Raw genomic sequence first — 17,503 nt, forward strand, 5'->3', positions numbered from 1 at the left:
AGTCTTCCAACAAAAAGAAATTCCAAGAATCCTTACAAACCTGAACACAAACGAAGCATGTGGTCCTAATGGCATCCCACCTATTGTCTTAAAAAATTGTGCCCCAGAATTAACACCTATCCCGTATCACCTCATCAATCTATACTATTCAACTAGTGTCTACCCTACAACATGGAAACAGGTCCATATCCAGCCCATCCCAAAGAAAGGTGTTAAAAGTCAACCAATGAACTACCATCCAACTGTTCTCTCTAAAATTCTGCATCAACAACCAACTCTTGAACCACATAAGGGAACATAATGATGAAACAGTTATTTTTGACCACAAGAACTATAGGAAAGATTGACTTCTATTTGGATTTATAGGTCAGATTTATTTCAAACTAAGTTATACCAACTAGTTTCGTGAACTATAGCTGTTGGCTTCGTCAGGATAAAAGATATATAGATGTAAGACCACTTAAACGCAAAACTGTAAATGAACCGAATATAATTACATTTTTATAAAAAAACAGAAAAATGCATAAAGCATGTATGATCTCACTTGTTATGTAAGAACGTGCTATAATTTGTAGCAAAATTTAATTTTGGCAAGTTTAAAGATCTAATGAGGGTCTTCCAGATCTCAGGCAGAATTAATCCTTGGTTTTTATTTAGCTTTTGTTTTGAATGAATAACTGTTGTGGCTTCTTTTATCATTCGGGAGCAGAAATCGTCCTCTAAGTAGGGCATGGAGACATACCAACTAATCAGTGATCAGCATTCTGATCTTCTTGCTTTCAACACCCACTTCTGGGCTCTGGCCATGGAGAACCTCACATGATTGTCCTTGACATTTCAAAGGCAATTGATTGGGATTGGCATAGGGGCCTACTTAACAAACTGCTATCCTATGGTCTGCCTTCCTCACTCTGCAACTGGATCACCAACATTTTCACTTGTTGCTCACTGTGTCATGAGGGACAGTTTATCCTCCTCAGATTTCCACAAACCTTGTAGTGCTCAAGTATTAGAATCCTCAAGATCTACCATGACCAGAGACCTGAACTCAGATCTCCTAGCTATATCCCAGTGGGATAAATACAGCCGTGTAAACTTCAATGACACCAAAACAAAGTCCTGCTTGATCTCTTGCAAGAAAGAGCTCGCATCTCTCCTCCTTACCTTCGATAATACTGAGATATTCAAAATGATCCGATTTCTCTTCTTGGAATGACTTGCACCTCCGATCTTTACTGGCACAACCACATTTCAACTATAGTTTCCACAAAAATTGGTGCACTTTTTTTGCACAAGACACACCTTCACAGCTGCTAACTCTATACAAAATCAACCCAGCCATGGAATATTGCTCCCATATTTGGAGTAGTGCACCAAAATGCTCTCTAAGACTGCTCAATTCTATCCAGAAAAAGACAATCCAGCTAATTAATGATCCCTTTCTCACATACCCATCAATCCCTCTCTCACAGACAGACGCTCAGTTTTTGCCTTGTGCCTCTTCTACAGATACTTTCATGGACGGTGCTCTGCTGAATTGGCCACTATTATTGCTCCAACTCTCCTCCAAAATCATTAAAACAAGAGCCATTGCTAACCAATCCCCTTTTACAGTCCATCTTGAAACTCGCCAAACCAACTTCGCTGCTTCCTCTTTCATTCCATCTACTTCTGTCCTTTAGAACAGTCTTCCCCCCACACAGCACAAATGTGCTTTGTGGCCTTTCATGTGTGGATCAGATAATAATAATAATAAAAAACACCAGACATAAGCTCTTTCTAACACCGCCTTCAGTTATTTTTCTCATCATTATCATCATCATCAAATTCCTGATTTGTACCCTCAAGGGGTGTACAGGATATGATAGTACTACATGAAAAATTTACATCATTACATAAAAATTATAACAAATTTCCTCCAAATCAATCTGTTACCTGTAAAGACTCCAACATTATCAGATCTTATATTTCTATCTTCTAAGGCACTTTATACTATATCAATCCACCTATTTCTTGGTCTTCCTCTGGGTCGTTTTCCTGCTAATCTGGCAGAGAACACTTGTTTTGTTAATCTTCTTCGCCTATTCTGTTTAAGTGACCATACCACCTGAGATTAGCTCTGCTAATGCATTCCTGGATGCTGACAATGTCAAGTTCTTTCCTAATATCCTCGTTTTTAATATGATATTGCCATTGATGCCATCTGTTCACTCCTTTAATCTTTCTCAGGAATTATTTTTCTTTACTTAGAAAATTGGAAGTCATGGAAGTCCAGAAATACAGATAAGCAAATGTGTTCCCATTTTTTACTCTCGACTCTTAGTGCTAATTTAAATGTCAATAACATTGAAAAAAGTTCTGTCGCAAGGCTACCTTAAAGATATGCATATTGTGGAAGATATATGGACAATAATTTTACTTTTTGGAAACATAATCTAAACACCTAAAAGTGTTTGTTCATTTTCTTAAAAATTCACTTAAATATTAAATTCACACTGGAAATTGAGGAGAAAAATCTTCCATTGTTGGACATTAGACATTAAAAAAAATAAAAGAAAGTGAGAAAGCAAGAGGAGTATTATTAGACACCTATAAGGAGAAAGTATTCATATGCCAACTCCTTTCACATAACAAAAACTTGAAATCCTCACCACCTTAAAAAAGCTTCAACAAAGATGAAAAAAAAACAAAAAACTTATCTATTCTATCATTTCTTTAAAATAACTACTCAAAGTTACCAAATAAACTACTCTACTCTGAGAAACCAACTAGCATAACAGAAATTTATTTAGCATAGGGTAGATTTCTTGCCTTCCATCATCAGAGTTTTGAGGCATATTTCACAATTTTAAAACAATATTAGAACTGAACTGATTTGCATCCCATAAAATTTTCTATGGTATAGGCTAGTACATCTGCCTCAAAAGAGTTCCTTAAAAAACTTTAGAATATATAGAATATTACAGAAAATGAAAGAAGTTTTGCCTATAAAAACGCTTCAACAACATCAAATATAAAAGGAAAAATTAAAGTGGACTCACTTCACTCATGTTAAGGACATTAAAGGTGCCATGATCACATAAGTATTAAGCCGGAACCAGCAACTCATACTGCATGACATCTGAAGTTCCTTATATGATTATGTAGCTTATCAGACATTTATTATGCCAGAAACCATATAAGTCTTATACAACAAGGAATGGTTTACAGTGGATATGTGAAACGACTCCAATAGCTAACACCAATCAAGTTTACAATCTTTTACACTCAACTAGCACTTATCTCAACGCATAAAATCGCACTTCTCCATTACCTGCATGCCTACCACCTCATCAATTACCACCAGTATAGAGAGAGTCACTCTAGATCCACAATTGATCTGTTAGTCTCCATCACCAGCCTGAAAAGGTTTGGAAAAACATGCTACTGCTCTTGACATTTAAAGATGATTTAATAGTATCTACATGAAGGAATGCAGCAAAATGACCAGGGCTTCTAACCAATCCTCAACTTCTTGTGGTGCACACTGTCAGTAGGTATCTACTTGGAGATTTGGAGTTTAGACAACTATATTCTATTGTGGCTTAAGCAAAGACAATGAGGGTACAAGATAAACGGCTGGTGTTACCTACTTAAACAAGGCCCCTGCTGTTTTCATCACTACAGTTTTTTAGCACAGTAGTTAAGCCATTGTGACAGAACAATGATAATAATTAACATCCATTCAGCTCGATTGTTCATCTTTCAGGATTTTTTAAACTAGGCAATAACTACAAAAACTATTATTCTATAAAACAAATCAAACAAAATTTTATGCTTTTACATGGAGGAAGGAATCAGTTTGATGGGATGGATGGATGGCTTGGAATTTTGTTCAGCGAAGAAAACATTTTGGAAAGTTTTTCTGTACATCATTAGCGGATGAATACTACTGACATATGCAAAGCACTTGTTACTCAAAGCACGAACTTTTAAGCACAACGCGCACATATACATATATATATATATATATGACATGAGCGATCTAGAAGGCAGATTATTACACAATGATGCATTATATTTATCTGGCGTAAGAGAAGCGGTTTAGCAACTTTCGTTATTTCCGAAAGTGTCAAAAAATCAATAATTAAATAAAATTATGGTATAACATACAAACCATGCTCGTTTACAGTAGTCGATGCCCAACTGTAAAGTAATTTATCGCATTCTAACTTTTGATTTGTTAATATCTTTCACTAATACACCTACATAATATTAAACGAAAAGGAAGCTCCTTAAAACCCATTGTTAATACATTCCATTTGACATTAAGCAATGCAACGTGCATTCGCTTATGCTATTACAATTGCATTATCGCAAAAGTTTTCGTGTATATGTTTATCCGAAATGGTTGACTTTCGACACAAATCGTTATGATAAAATAAGATCGAAGTTTCATTCTATACATATATTTTAAAAAAGGGATCCGTAAAGCCAATACCAAGACTACTCACCCCGGTCCACAGCACGGAGCCATATACACCGAAGCATTGTGGGAACCGGAAGGAACGTCATTATCTCCAATAGCAACCGTAAATGAATACCTACACATCAAATTTCCTGTTCGGAATTAATAGAAGTGGCTAGGGTGTATGTGACTGCTATAATTTGTTTTCAGGATGTGTAATTGCATTTTATTTTTACAACTAGTCAAAATTTCTCTGGCATTATGTGAATGATTTTAGGGATAATACAATGATGACCATATCCACAGCAGTTGTCTTTGGTTCTGGTAAGAGAATACATTCAATATTGGTTGCGATTTTTTTTTTTTTTTTTTTTGTTAAAATTTTAAACATAGTTTAGCACAAAAATAGTAAGGAAAATCACTAAAGAATTCCCAGGATGTACATTAATTTTGTTATAACATTGCCTGAAATTATTTGAAGTATCAAAAAAGGTGAAAAACAAATCGTAGTTAACAGATTATATGCGTTTGGTTGCATATAATACGTAGTATATAATATAACGAAAAGTAAGATTCGGCCTTTACTATTTAAATTATTGATAATATATCTAGTGGGTTAAAAGACGACTTTCAGTTGTTCACAGAAGATGCAAAATTAGGAAACTGTGAAGAACATATCATACCTTCTGATGTAATAATTTTTAAAGCGTTTTGAAGGACAAAGTGTACTTCAGTGACTGGTAGTTAAATATGATAATAAAGTATAATAATAATTATTATTATTATTAACATTTGACCTCCATGGAGTCAGAGACTCATCGTGGGAGGTACTATTGCATACAATGCTCATCCAACTGTATCTTAAACTGATTCAATGTGTCCACATCCACAACACACTCAGGTAATGCATTCCACTCACCAACCACCCTCCATGCAAAGAACCTGCTTCTCACTCCTTTGCTCACACCCTCCTTATACAGTTTCCAACAATGACCTCTTGTTCTACTCCCCCACCCCCTCTCCCATGTGAGTATATAGAAAACATATATAATCATATGAGTGTATAGAAAACAGCAGCAGTGTTCTATGAAGTAACATAAAATTAATACAATGTAACTGTTATGCCCTATATTTGATATCATTGAATATGCTGCTTCATATTGATTTCTGTATTCAGGTGGTGAGGTAGTTATCACACCTTATGAGTTGTTTCCTTGAAATACAAAAAAAATTTCATTCCTAGAAAAAAAAAAGTGTTTTCTAGTTGCATATATTTTTTTAGCTAATTGTACACAGTACATAAACCTTATAGAAGTTCTTGTCCAAGAGTAGATTTAAAGTGACCAGCTGCCTACATAAACTTTTACCTCTGTCACTGTGTTCAAACTGATTTTTGTTTTGTTCATAAGTTTTGGACCTGTCAGACAACCAAGAAATAGGAGAAGAGAATGGACTTAGCTGAAATAAGAATGCTGATACTTGTGAGTGGAATAACAAGACCAAAAAAAAGTCACTGATCTGGGGGGACAATGAAGGTGACCCAAGTATCTGGGGAGATTAGGTAAACAAGGCTGAGGTGGTTTGTCATGTTATGCAGCAAGACAAAAGCTATGTGGGAAGAGAGTGCCAGAGATAATGCCACCAGGCAAAAAAGAGTAAGGAGAAATCTAAACATGGATGAGAAGATAGCTTGAGAGGGAACCTCCAAGACCTTTGGACTAGAGAAGAACATGGTGTTAGCCAAGATGAGAAGGTTAATCCACTGTAGAAATTCCACTTGAGTGGGAATGAAGCTGAAGAAGATATATAACCAACCTTAATGTTTCCCTTAAGGTCCTGATGACTGGAACAAATTTAAAGTGATGAGCATTCCATTGAGGTGCCATATAATATCAGTTTTAACAAATTATTTTTATCCAATGCGTAACTTTGTCCACCTCCAATTTGGCATCATGCTGAATACAGGGCAACATTTGTTTGATTTCACTTCAGCTTTGTTACAACTATGAATAAACTCCACTAGTGTCTCATTAGTCAGATGATAATTGCACAACTTTCTTAGCAATGATTACTAGTTACAAAAGCTACAGTTCACTTCCTGATTTTGAGAAGCAACAAAAATATTGCTAGAAGAACATGAAAATTAATTTATTGATATCATGGCAGTATATAGCCTAATTTTAACAAGGTACTGGTTGAGTGACTGGAATAGATCTATATAGCTTTTGAAGGTTTGTAATTTTTTTTAAAATAATTAAAAAATAAAATTATTTTTAGTAAGATAGACTATAGTGGGAAAATTCACAACTCTGCTCACTAAGATATAGAAAAATATCTTTCAACACAAAGGTCAGATCTGGTTAGATACTTTATTTTCTGTCACTCAGAGTCTTGGATACAACAAGGCAGTTAAGAAGATCAATGCTTTTGAAATGTAGGCCTGGAGAAAGGATGTGCAGTTCCTTGGACAGAAAAAAGAACCAACCTGAACATCAGAGATTAGTTGAATTTTGAAATTAGTCACTGAACATGGCGGAGAGAAAAATACTCATTTAATTGGTTAATTAAACAATGACTGATTAACTGGGGAAGCTGTTTTATTGGACAAGTCTGGAAGAACAAAAAGAGAATGAGAATATAACATGAATTTGCTTTATTTGGGACACAATGTCATTGATGCTAGATGCTTTCAGGGTGTGGAGTATCTGAATTTTTTAATAATTGGCTTATGAGTGGAGACATGGAATTACAATGGAAATCAAGAAAATTTTACTGGTTCTTGACAAGCGCTAAGAGTGTCAGCACAAAAGTTAAATTTTTACAATCATTACAGTTTGTGGCTGCTAGTTGGTGAGGAATAATAAGCAACAGGACCATTCAGAACTGTTTTGCCTCACTTATGGTTTTAAGCATTCAATCACGGATGTGCCAAATATGATCAATAGTGAAAATGACATCCTATTAGAAGTTAACCACATCAAAAACTGAAGAGTTTATATCCATCGACAGTCATTTTCAATAGAATAATGAAAATAAAGATTTTGAGAAGGAAATTGAAGCATAAAATTAGAGCACATTAAAAGAAAAAGTGATGAGGATGACATTTCCAAGTGAATGAGTGACTGTCTAGGATGCTAGAAAATGTATTACTTGATTTTTAGAACAAGATTTTCAAATAATATAATTTTTAGCCCATCCACAGTGCTAACATTAATCCCCTATAATTCCCTGCCTCAGATGTAACAGATGTAAATCATATTTTACATGCTGAATGCATTAGGGATAATTAATAATTTGAGATCCCAGTTTGTGTCACACTGACCATATCAAAATTCCCTAGGATTTTCCTTGGATCTAAGGGCTAATTGTTTCTCATATTCCAGTTTTGCCTTCCTTACCATACTAGTCACTCTTCTGGCCTGTGTCTTATATTCTTCATGCATCTTCTCTTCACCTGTCTCCTTATATCTCTTCCATAGCCTCTTTTTCGCATGTAGCTCCTTTTAATATTGTTTGTCATCCACTTTACTCCAAATTGTGTCTTCTTCTTCACTCATGGAATACAGCTTACCATTGCTGCTAACAAATATTCCTTCACAATTACCCAAGCACTAATGATATCCCAACCTTCCAATTCCTCCCTCCACTAAACTTCCCTAAGTTGACATGTAAGACTTTTATAATCACCTGCTTTATAATTCCACATACGTTCCCGTCTCTTTGATACTCCTGCATGTCTATTCATTTTCCAAGTCAAAACCAAATGGTCATTCTCTCCAACTGGTGGGAGAGATGTCATCTCAGTTATTATCAGCTCTTCTGATACTATAACCAAATCCAAACCTCTTGTTCCCTCTGTTATATGTTGCCTAAGACATTTGTCCCTCAAGAATTCTAGAAATTCCATTCCCTTACTCCTGGCATTGGTATAAAGCATAAAAATGCCATTGTTTCTATACCCAGCATTATCCCCTCTAGACTCCACTGGGCTCAGCAATACCTGATGCCATTCCCCTTCTCACAAGAGGCCACCCCTGCTACCATCCACACTGGGACACACTGACTCTTTCAGAACAGCAATCTCTCCAGATGCCTACATCCTTCCTCATTCAAATGCAGGCGATCTCTCGAATACAATTCCTCTTTGCTCTCAAACGCGCTCCTAGCATCCACATATTCGAATCCTCTCTTCTGACACATTCTCACTATTATGCCATTCAATATCACCACTCTTCTGCTCAGTTCGACATTATCATACCTAGGCAACACACACACTATCTTTCCTCTCTGTGAGGAAAGATATGTCACGAAATAGCTGGCCTGGTTGGCCAAGTGGTTAGCATATCTGCTCTCCAGCCAAGAGACCAAGGGTTTGAATCCCGTCATGGGCATGGATCTCATGTTGGAGACTTAATGGATTTTTTTTACAACATTCAGAAAGGATTAAAACAGAATTTAATACTTCCTATATTTCGTCTCAGTCACTGAGACATCTTCAGGGATTACAAAAAAACTAATGTAACATAAACAGAAATAACAAACAATACCAAGCCCAACCACGTGGGTGACACTAAAGTCCTAACTAGTTGGAGTACCCTCTAAGGACAGTTGTAGGTGGCCTGGAACGTAGGGTGGGACCTCAGGTGATAAGTGTTTCCCAAATCTTAGGAAGCTTAATGCAAACATATTTATTAAGATTTGGTTGATTTCTGAGAGCTGCGCTGATTCTAAGAATAGTCTCTCTTTTTTGAATTTGCTGTGGTGGATCATGGTAGTTTTTTTCCATGAGATCCTATGGGTTGTATTCAAGACATGGTCAGCAAGGCCTGACTGACCATAGTCGTGGTTGCAGGTGTATGACTTGTGTTCCTCCAGGCAGATGGTTGCTGATCTGCCTGTCTGTCCAAAGCATGCCAGCTTACAGAAGACTGATGTATTCAAGAGAGAGGAGGGAGCTGATCTTTTGTACAACAGATAAGGATAGCAAGTTTGCAGTGGGGCATAAATGCTGTGTGTAGGTTGTACTTGTTTAAAACCTTGGCTATTTTTTTCAGATGTGCCATGGATGTAGGGTATGGTGATGGCATTTCTAAACTCTTTCTGATGAGAAGACTGAGGAATGGAGTAGGAACTGATTATTTTTTTGATACTGTGATCGCTGTAGCCATTGGAGAGGAAAATGTTGTGTATTTGGTCAAGCTCAGTTGTGAGGACGGTTCCACTGGAACAAAGATTGTGGGCTCTCTTGGTAAGAGTTTTAATAATGCCATATTGTTGAGCAGGATGTTGGTGGTGGGAGAGTTTGTGAATATATCTGCCTGTGTGCGTGGGTTTTCTGTATACAGTGAAGGAAAGTGTACTGTTAGGAAGGCGTGTAACTAAGGTATCTAGGAAGGGTAAACAGTTGTGCTTTTCCCTTTCCATCATAAACTGGATTCTTAAATGTAGGCTGTTGAGGTGACTGAGGAAGGAGTCTAATGTGTCTGGGCCACGAGGCCAAATAGAGAACACATCATCAACAGATAGAAGGTTTGAGAGGGGCTGAGTCTTTGGCTCGTTTTTCAAAATCTTCCATATAAAAATTGGTGAGAGGGGGGGGAAACCCATGGTGGTTTCCTCTATCTTCTTGTAGATTTTTCTGTTCCCGTCCTCCCTCTGAATCTATGGTTTACCAAAAATCCACAAACCCAATTCCCCACTAAGGCCTATAGTAGATGCCACTAATGCACCTTGCTACAAACTGTCAAAACAACTGGCCAACTCTCTGACCCCTCTCACTGGACTTTCCACATCCTGTTGTAATAGATTTCATGGTATGATATGAACACAGATGGATAAGAAAATAACTATTTATTAACTTAGAAGCTAATATTTTGCTGGTATTATATCCAGCATCTTCATAGCACACAACACAAAGTTTGTTACAAAAGCAAGACAACCACAATCCAGTGTAACAGTGGGGCTAGTATAAGTAATTGCAGTGTGCAACACAAGACTAAAGTCCTAATATGGCGCCATCTAGGTTAAAAAAAAAATAAGTTCAAAGTTTTGAAATAGTAGTCCAAATGATATTCTTAGAAAGTTTGAAAAATAAAATAAAAGTAATAAATATTAATTTGGTCTTAGGATGACTGTCTCCCAAATCTTTGGTAGATTTATACAGCCATCACCTCATTATTTATTAATGTACCAGTGATTGAAATACTTAACTAACTAAATTCACAATTTCCCCTAGATATATTTCAGCTATTTAAATTCATAGTACAGGCAGGTTATTTTACATGGAAAGGGAAAATATACAAACAGTTAGATGGGACAGCTATAGGTTTGCCCCTTTCTCCCCCCTTAGCCAACTTCTACATAGAACATCTGGAAAAATTAGGTATCAACACAGCCACTCTCAAACCTAGTCTCTGGCTATGCTATGTTGATGATGTGCTTGCTATTTGGCCACATAGCCCAGACACATTGAATACATTTTTAGTGCATCTAAATAGCACCCTAAAATCCACTTTACAATGGAACTAGAAGCCAATGACTGCCTGCCCTTCCTGGACACACTGATCACACGTCTTTCAGAAGGTTCCTTATCATTTTCAGTTTATAGAAAACCCACACATACAGGGAGATATTTACACAAACAATCACACCATCACCCTTCTCAACAATATGGTATCTTAAAAACACTAACCAATAGAGCTAGAGCAATTCTCACTGCTGAACTTTCTCACCTACGTCACACCTTCTTAACCAATGGTTATAATCCCCATAAGATTGATAACATACTAAATGCTACCCAGAAATCTACCTATCTACCACAGAAGACTACAACAAAACTATCACCATCCCATACATTAAAGGCACATCTGAAAAGATATCTAGGGTGCTTAACAAACACCAACTATGCACAGTATTCAAACGGTATGTAAAATTAGCAACTCTCATCCGTTCACCTATGGACAAATGCACTCCTTTATCACATCCAGGAGTCTATGAAGTGCCCTGTTCTTGTCATCAAGCCTACTATGGCCAGACAGGAAGAACTGCGGACATCCGCCTCAGTTAACACAAAAAATATATCCGACACTTTCACTATGGCAAGTCGGGTCTGGCAGACCATGCTTTGGATACCCCTGCACACAGGATCAATTGGAAAGAAACAAAAGTAATGCACAGAAGCTTCTACAAGTCAGAGAGGTTGTTCCTGAAATCAACAGAAGCCTTAAAACATACTCCAAACCTTAACAAGTATGGCTGTATAAATCTACCAACGATTTGGGAAACAGTCATCCTAAGACCAAATTAATATTTATTACTTTTATTTTATTTTTCAAACTTTCTAAGACTATCATTTGGACTACTATTTCAAAACTTTGAACTTTTTTTTTTTAACCTAGATGGCACCATATTAGGACTTTAGTCATGTGTTGCACGCTGCAATTACTTATACTAGCCCCACTGTTACACCGGATTGTGGTTGTCTTGCTTTTGTAACAAACTTTGTGTTGTGTGCTCTGAAGATGCTGGATATAATACCAACGAAATATTAGTTTCTAAGTTAATAAATAGTTATTTTCTTATCCATGTGTGTTCATATCATACCGTGAAATCTATTACAACATGTCTGACGAATACATAAGCCTATCCACTCGTATAAATATTTTCCACATCCTATATAAAAAACTCTACCCATTTTAAAACCCTCATAGAAAATTTAACCTTAAATAACACAGACATATTCGTAAGCTTTGGCATCTCCTCATTGTTTACCAATATTCCCCTTAATTGATATCTTAACACCTTTAGAAAATGTTTTTCCTTCTGACATCTTAGATCGCTTTTCCTTTGCCTTCAGTTCTTGGTATTTTCTTGGAAGAACAACATCTACAAGCAGATAGAGGGAACCGCCATGGGTTCCCCCCCCCTCTTGCCAATTTTTATATGGAAGATTTTGTAAAACGAACCATAGACTCAGCCTCTCTCAAACCTTCTATCTAGCTAAGATACGTTGATGATGTGTTCTCTATTTGGCCTCATGGCCCAGACACATTAGACTCCTTCCTCCGTCACCTCAACAGCCTACATCCAAGAATCCAGTTTACGATGGAAAGGGAAAAGAACATCTGTTTACCCTTCCTAGACACCTTAGTTACACGCCTTCCTAACGGTACACTTTCCTTCCCTGTATATAGAAAACCCATGCACACAGGCAGATACATTCACAAATTCTCCCACCACCACCACCACCCTGCTCAACAATATGGCATTATTAAAACTCTTACCAAGAGAGCCCACAATCTTTGTTCCAGCGGAACCGCCCTCACAACTGAGCTTGACCACATACACAATACTTTCCTCTCCAATGGCTACAGCGATCACAGTATAAAAAAAAATCGGTTCCTCCCCCATTCCCCAGTCTTCTCATCAGAAAGAGTTTACAAATGCCATCACCGTACCCTACATCTGTGGCACATCCGAAAAAATAGCCAAGAGTTTAAACAGGTACAACCTACATACAGCATTTAAGCCCCACCTCAAACTTGCTATCCTTATCCATTGTACAAATGATCAGCTCCCTCCTCTGTCAGTGCTTGGAGTTTATAAAGTACCCTGTTCCTGTAAGCTGGCATACTTTGGACAGACAGGCAGATTAGCAATCATCCGCCTGGAGGAACACAAGTCATACATCTGCAACCGTGACTATGGTCAGTCAGGCCTTGTTGACCATGTCTTGAATACAACCAATAGGATCTCATAAAAAAAACCACCATGCCCCACCACAGCAAAATCAAAATTTTGCTGTGGCGAGAGAGTATTCTTAGAATCAGCAGCAGCTCTCAGAAATCAACCAAATCTTAATAAATATGGTTGCATTAAGCTTCCTAAGATTTGGGAAACACTTATCACCAGAGGCCGCTCCACCTAGTTAGGACTTTAGTGTCACCCACGTGGTTGGGCTTAGTATTGTTTTTTATTTGTGTTTATGTTACATTAGTTTTTTTGTAATCGCTGAAGCTGTCTCAGTGGTTGAGTCAAAATATAGGAAGTATTAAATTCTGTTTTAATCCTTTCTGAGTGTTGTAAAAAATCCATTAAACCTCCAACACGATGTCCTCACAGCACTTAAGCCTCCACACACGCATGGACATGGATGTTTGTGATTGTCCTATTAACTGTTTACCTTATGTACTGTTATAACCTGTGTCCTGGCACAGTATGATCTGTAATATCTTTGTGCCATGAAAATAAAATTCCCCTCCTCCTCCCTATCACCAAATATCAACTAAGCAGTAACATAGTTCATGTTAGTTAATTATTATTATTTCATGACGTCTCCAAGGAGCCTGAAGACTCATCGAGGGAAGGCACCTACTCAACAGCTCTCAATCTCCACCACTTAATCCACCAACTACACCGAACCACTCCTACCATCATCATCATCTACACCAACACCATCTACTTCCCACCACCACTAGTATTTTTTTCTGTAAATTGATTGTGTTCAGAAGGCTGATTTGTCTGTGTGGAATTAAAAAATCTGAGTTTTTAGTGAGAAAACTCTGCTACCTCCATATGAGATTGGTTAACCTTGAATTGAAAAATTCCTATATAAAAATTCTTCTCATCACAATGAGAATCGAACTTAGGCCTTTTCCAGTTGAAGGGTGCGATGTACCGTCGTTCTTCCAATTGTGCTACAGAGGCACTAAATAAAAATTTAAATACAAATTAATAAATTTTTTTCCCTTGCTGAGTACATATGCTCTCTGTGCATTAAAATTATTATTATTATTATTAACATCTGACCGCCATGGAATCAGAGATTCATTATGGGAGGTACACACTAGTGCACACAATGCTCATCCAACCATGCCTTAAAATGATTCAATGTGTCTACATTCACAACACACTCAGGCAATGCATTTCACTCGCCAACCACTCTCCAGCATTAAAATTGCATTAAAATAACCTTTCTTTTTTCTAACTGCACTTTACTAGTCTCATATAGTGGGACTGTTCTTTGCTTACTGTATGCTCAGTAAGCAAAGAACATCACATTTATATCCTTTGTTTGATTGCAAAGAACATTACATTTATATCATTTATATGATTTGTTAACCAATGTCATTTGCTTTTCAGAGGATAATGGTAATTTTACACTGAAACATCAGTATGTGTGCGTGTATATATATGTATATCAGCTGTGCCTAGTATCTCTTTAACCATTATAATATATAAATACATTGTTTTATACATATAATAATAAAACTTTTTATTTTAACAGAGAAATCTAAAATAGCTTTCGGAACTACCCAAAAACGGCCACTTTTACCTGATACAGTACCTCATAATCGCATTGGGCAGGAACGTTACTTTAAGAGTCGTTTTCCTGCAGGTCCGGGTTCCTATGATATTGATTTGGTAAGATTGTTGTTGTTGTTGTTATTCTTACTACTACTATTAATAGACTACCATTGTTTTATATGGTTGATTTGGTAAGATTGTTGTTGTTATTCTTACTACTACTATTAATAGACTACCACTGAAGACCTTTCATGGGAGGTTGACTTAACCAGCTGTGTATCTGTTGTATAAAGTCATTTAGACTCTTAACATTGACATCTTCATGCATTGTATTCTGCTGACCCACTATTCTAGGCAAAAACCTACTGTTGTTCTTCCTTACTCACCACACTGTTATTCAGATTCAAGGAATGACCTTGTTCCATCTTCCCATATTAATTATCATTATAAAGATAAGCTGATATTCAAGTTGCAGCACATGGGTCTGGATGTCAGATTGATCAACTGGATTCAGATTGGCTGTCCGATAGGTATCAGAGAGGTGTGTATGGTGGAGCAATATCAAAGAGGCAGAAGATTACAAGTGGGGTTCTACAGGGCTCAGTACTGGGACCTATATTGTTTAACCTTTATATCAATGACATTGTCCATGGATTGCAAGGGGATTCAGTTCTTTGCGGATGATGCGAAGCTGGGAAGGGTTATTAGTAATAGTGCAGATGTGGTAGCCCTGCAAGAGGATTTGAATAAGCTAGATAGATGGGCAAATGAATGGGGATGTCAGTTCAATGCAGCAAAATGTAAGGTCTTGAGGTTTGGGACGCTACATACTCTATGGGAGGAGTTAAACTAGAGGAAGAAGGGGAGACAAGAGATCTGGGGTTGATGATTGATAGAAACCTGAAATTTAGGGGACATATTGCAAAGGTAGTGACGGTAACACAGAGGATTGCTGCAATTATGAGAAGGACACTGACCTGCAAAGATAAAATGGTTATCATTCCGTTGTATAAGACTGATCAGACCACACTTAGACTATTGTTCTCAGATCTGGTTCCCCAGGATTTTGAAGGGGATAAATTAACTGTGGAAAGGGTACAAAGGTGGATAACAAAGATAGTGTCATGACTGTACAATGTTTGTTATGAGGATCAGCTGAGGGAGTGTGGACTGCAGAGTTTGGTGGATAGAAGAAGGAGAGGTGATATGATTGAGACTTTTAAACTGTTGAGAGGTGGTTACAGGGTTGATACTGGGAAGTTCTTTCGCTTGGTTAGACAGCAGGAAGGAGTCATGACAAGGGGCCATCCCTGGAAGTTACGAAAGGAAACTGTGAGAAAGAGGATGAGGAGTGGTTTCTTTGCATGGAGGGTGGTTGAACCATGGAATGCATTGACTGATGGAGTAGTGAGAGCGAGAACGGTCAATGCATTTAAGGAGTAGCACGATAGACTTTGTGTTTCCTAGGAGGGACCTCCCTCGATGAGTCTTGATAGACTTGTGGTTCTTAGAAAGGACCTCCCATGATGAGTCTTTTGACTCCATGGAGGCCTGAATAATAATAATTGAGCAAATGTTTTTCACTAACTTAAAGATCTTTATATGATGTCATCTTCGAATTTACAAGAGGGTCTACATATATTCTACTTGAAATAAATGGGATATAATTCATGATTCTATATTGTTTAATTAGAATAAACTTTGTGGGTCTAAAACCACTGGTATAATACTGTAGTAATATGACAGAAGTTGATACGTACACTTTTTCTGGTTTTACAGGTGAGCATTATGAATATTCTAGGGTTAATAAGCGAGACAGACGTGCAGTAGACAGAGTGCCTTCCACAATGAGTCCTTGGAGGTGTCATGCAATTAATAAAACCCTGAAATTTTACCATTATCATGTTTTATTTCTGTCATAAATTAATTTTCTCAGTTTACACAGATGTCAAAGCTAGTTATGCAGAATAACAATGTAAAAAAGAAAATAATATATCGTAAATGGAATATTACAACTTCATCCACATGCTCATGTTTAAAAAAAAAAAAAAAAAAAAACAGGAACACAAAGTATAACAAAGGAAGAAATTTAGTCTTTACTCATAAATGTCCAATTAATTCTTCATTTTACACAGATATTAAAGGTAATGGTAATGTGGTATAATATGTCATACATGGAATATTAACTTATCAGCTTGCTCATACAATCAAAAGAAACAGTAGAAACATGAAAAGAAATGGGGAAAAAAAAATTTAAATGCATAATCTTTATTCATCACAATCTATTTCCAAACAGTCATCCAGTTCATTACACTCCCTTGCATGCTGCTTGTTGTTAAAAGTCTTGCAGAAATCATGATAATCTGCGTCTAGTCAGTTCAAGACTGATAAGAGATCTCATTTCTTAAGATAGGGATGATAAGTATATAAATGAAAATCAGAATCAAGATCAGGGAAACTGGGATGGTCACAACAAAGAGAAAAGTGCACTGTAGCAGAAAGAGAGTAAAGAGTGATTGTGTTGATGGGATGGCCTCAAAGAGTGGAGAATTGTTATGAATGTATACTGATGTATGCAGTATCAGAAATAAAGGGGCTGAGTTTGTAGCATTGATTGAATCAGTATGTCCAAAAATAATTGGCAGATGTCATCCTCAGTCAGCCAAGTGAAACTTGGTTGACTTGAAGGTGATATACTGTCAGCACTTGAAATGGTAGGATATAGAATTTCCCAAAAGAATAGAAAGATGA

General features: G+C 37.0%; 2 protein-coding genes across 3 annotated transcripts in view; one reads left to right on the forward strand and one right to left on the reverse strand.

Annotated features, from left to right (window-relative positions):
* The window catches only part of Tfb1 (transcription factor B1), a 165,134-nt gene extending 160,611 nt beyond the window's left edge, over positions 1-4,523 (reverse strand). Inside the window, exon 1 of one of the 2 annotated variants that reach the window (XM_090414441.1) lies at positions 4,494-4,523. The gene's annotated coding sequence lies outside the window, so the exon portion shown is untranslated. Of the gene's footprint in view, positions 1-4,156; positions 4,263-4,493 lie in introns of those variants that run through there. The other variant, XM_090414442.1, reaches the window with a different exon arrangement.
* Positions 4,524-4,600: 77 nt separating this feature from the next.
* Positions 4,601-17,503, forward strand: part of LOC150092769 (ciliary microtubule-associated protein 3) — a 102,996-nt gene continuing 90,093 nt past the window's right edge. Inside the window, exons 1-2 of the mRNA XM_090414742.1 lie at positions 4,601-4,771; positions 14,733-14,869. Coding sequence (XP_090270868.1) covers positions 4,735-4,771; positions 14,733-14,869 — 174 coding nt within the window. The 5' untranslated portion in view covers positions 4,601-4,734. The remainder of the gene's footprint in view (positions 4,772-14,732; positions 14,870-17,503) is intronic.

This window comes from Typopeltis vanoorti, chromosome 25 (genome assembly GCF_054136105.1).
Source record: "Typopeltis vanoorti isolate ZY-2024b chromosome 25, IOZ_Tvanoo_1.0, whole genome shotgun sequence".
In the NCBI taxonomy this organism is placed as follows: domain Eukaryota; kingdom Metazoa; phylum Arthropoda; class Arachnida; order Uropygi; family Thelyphonidae; genus Typopeltis; species Typopeltis vanoorti.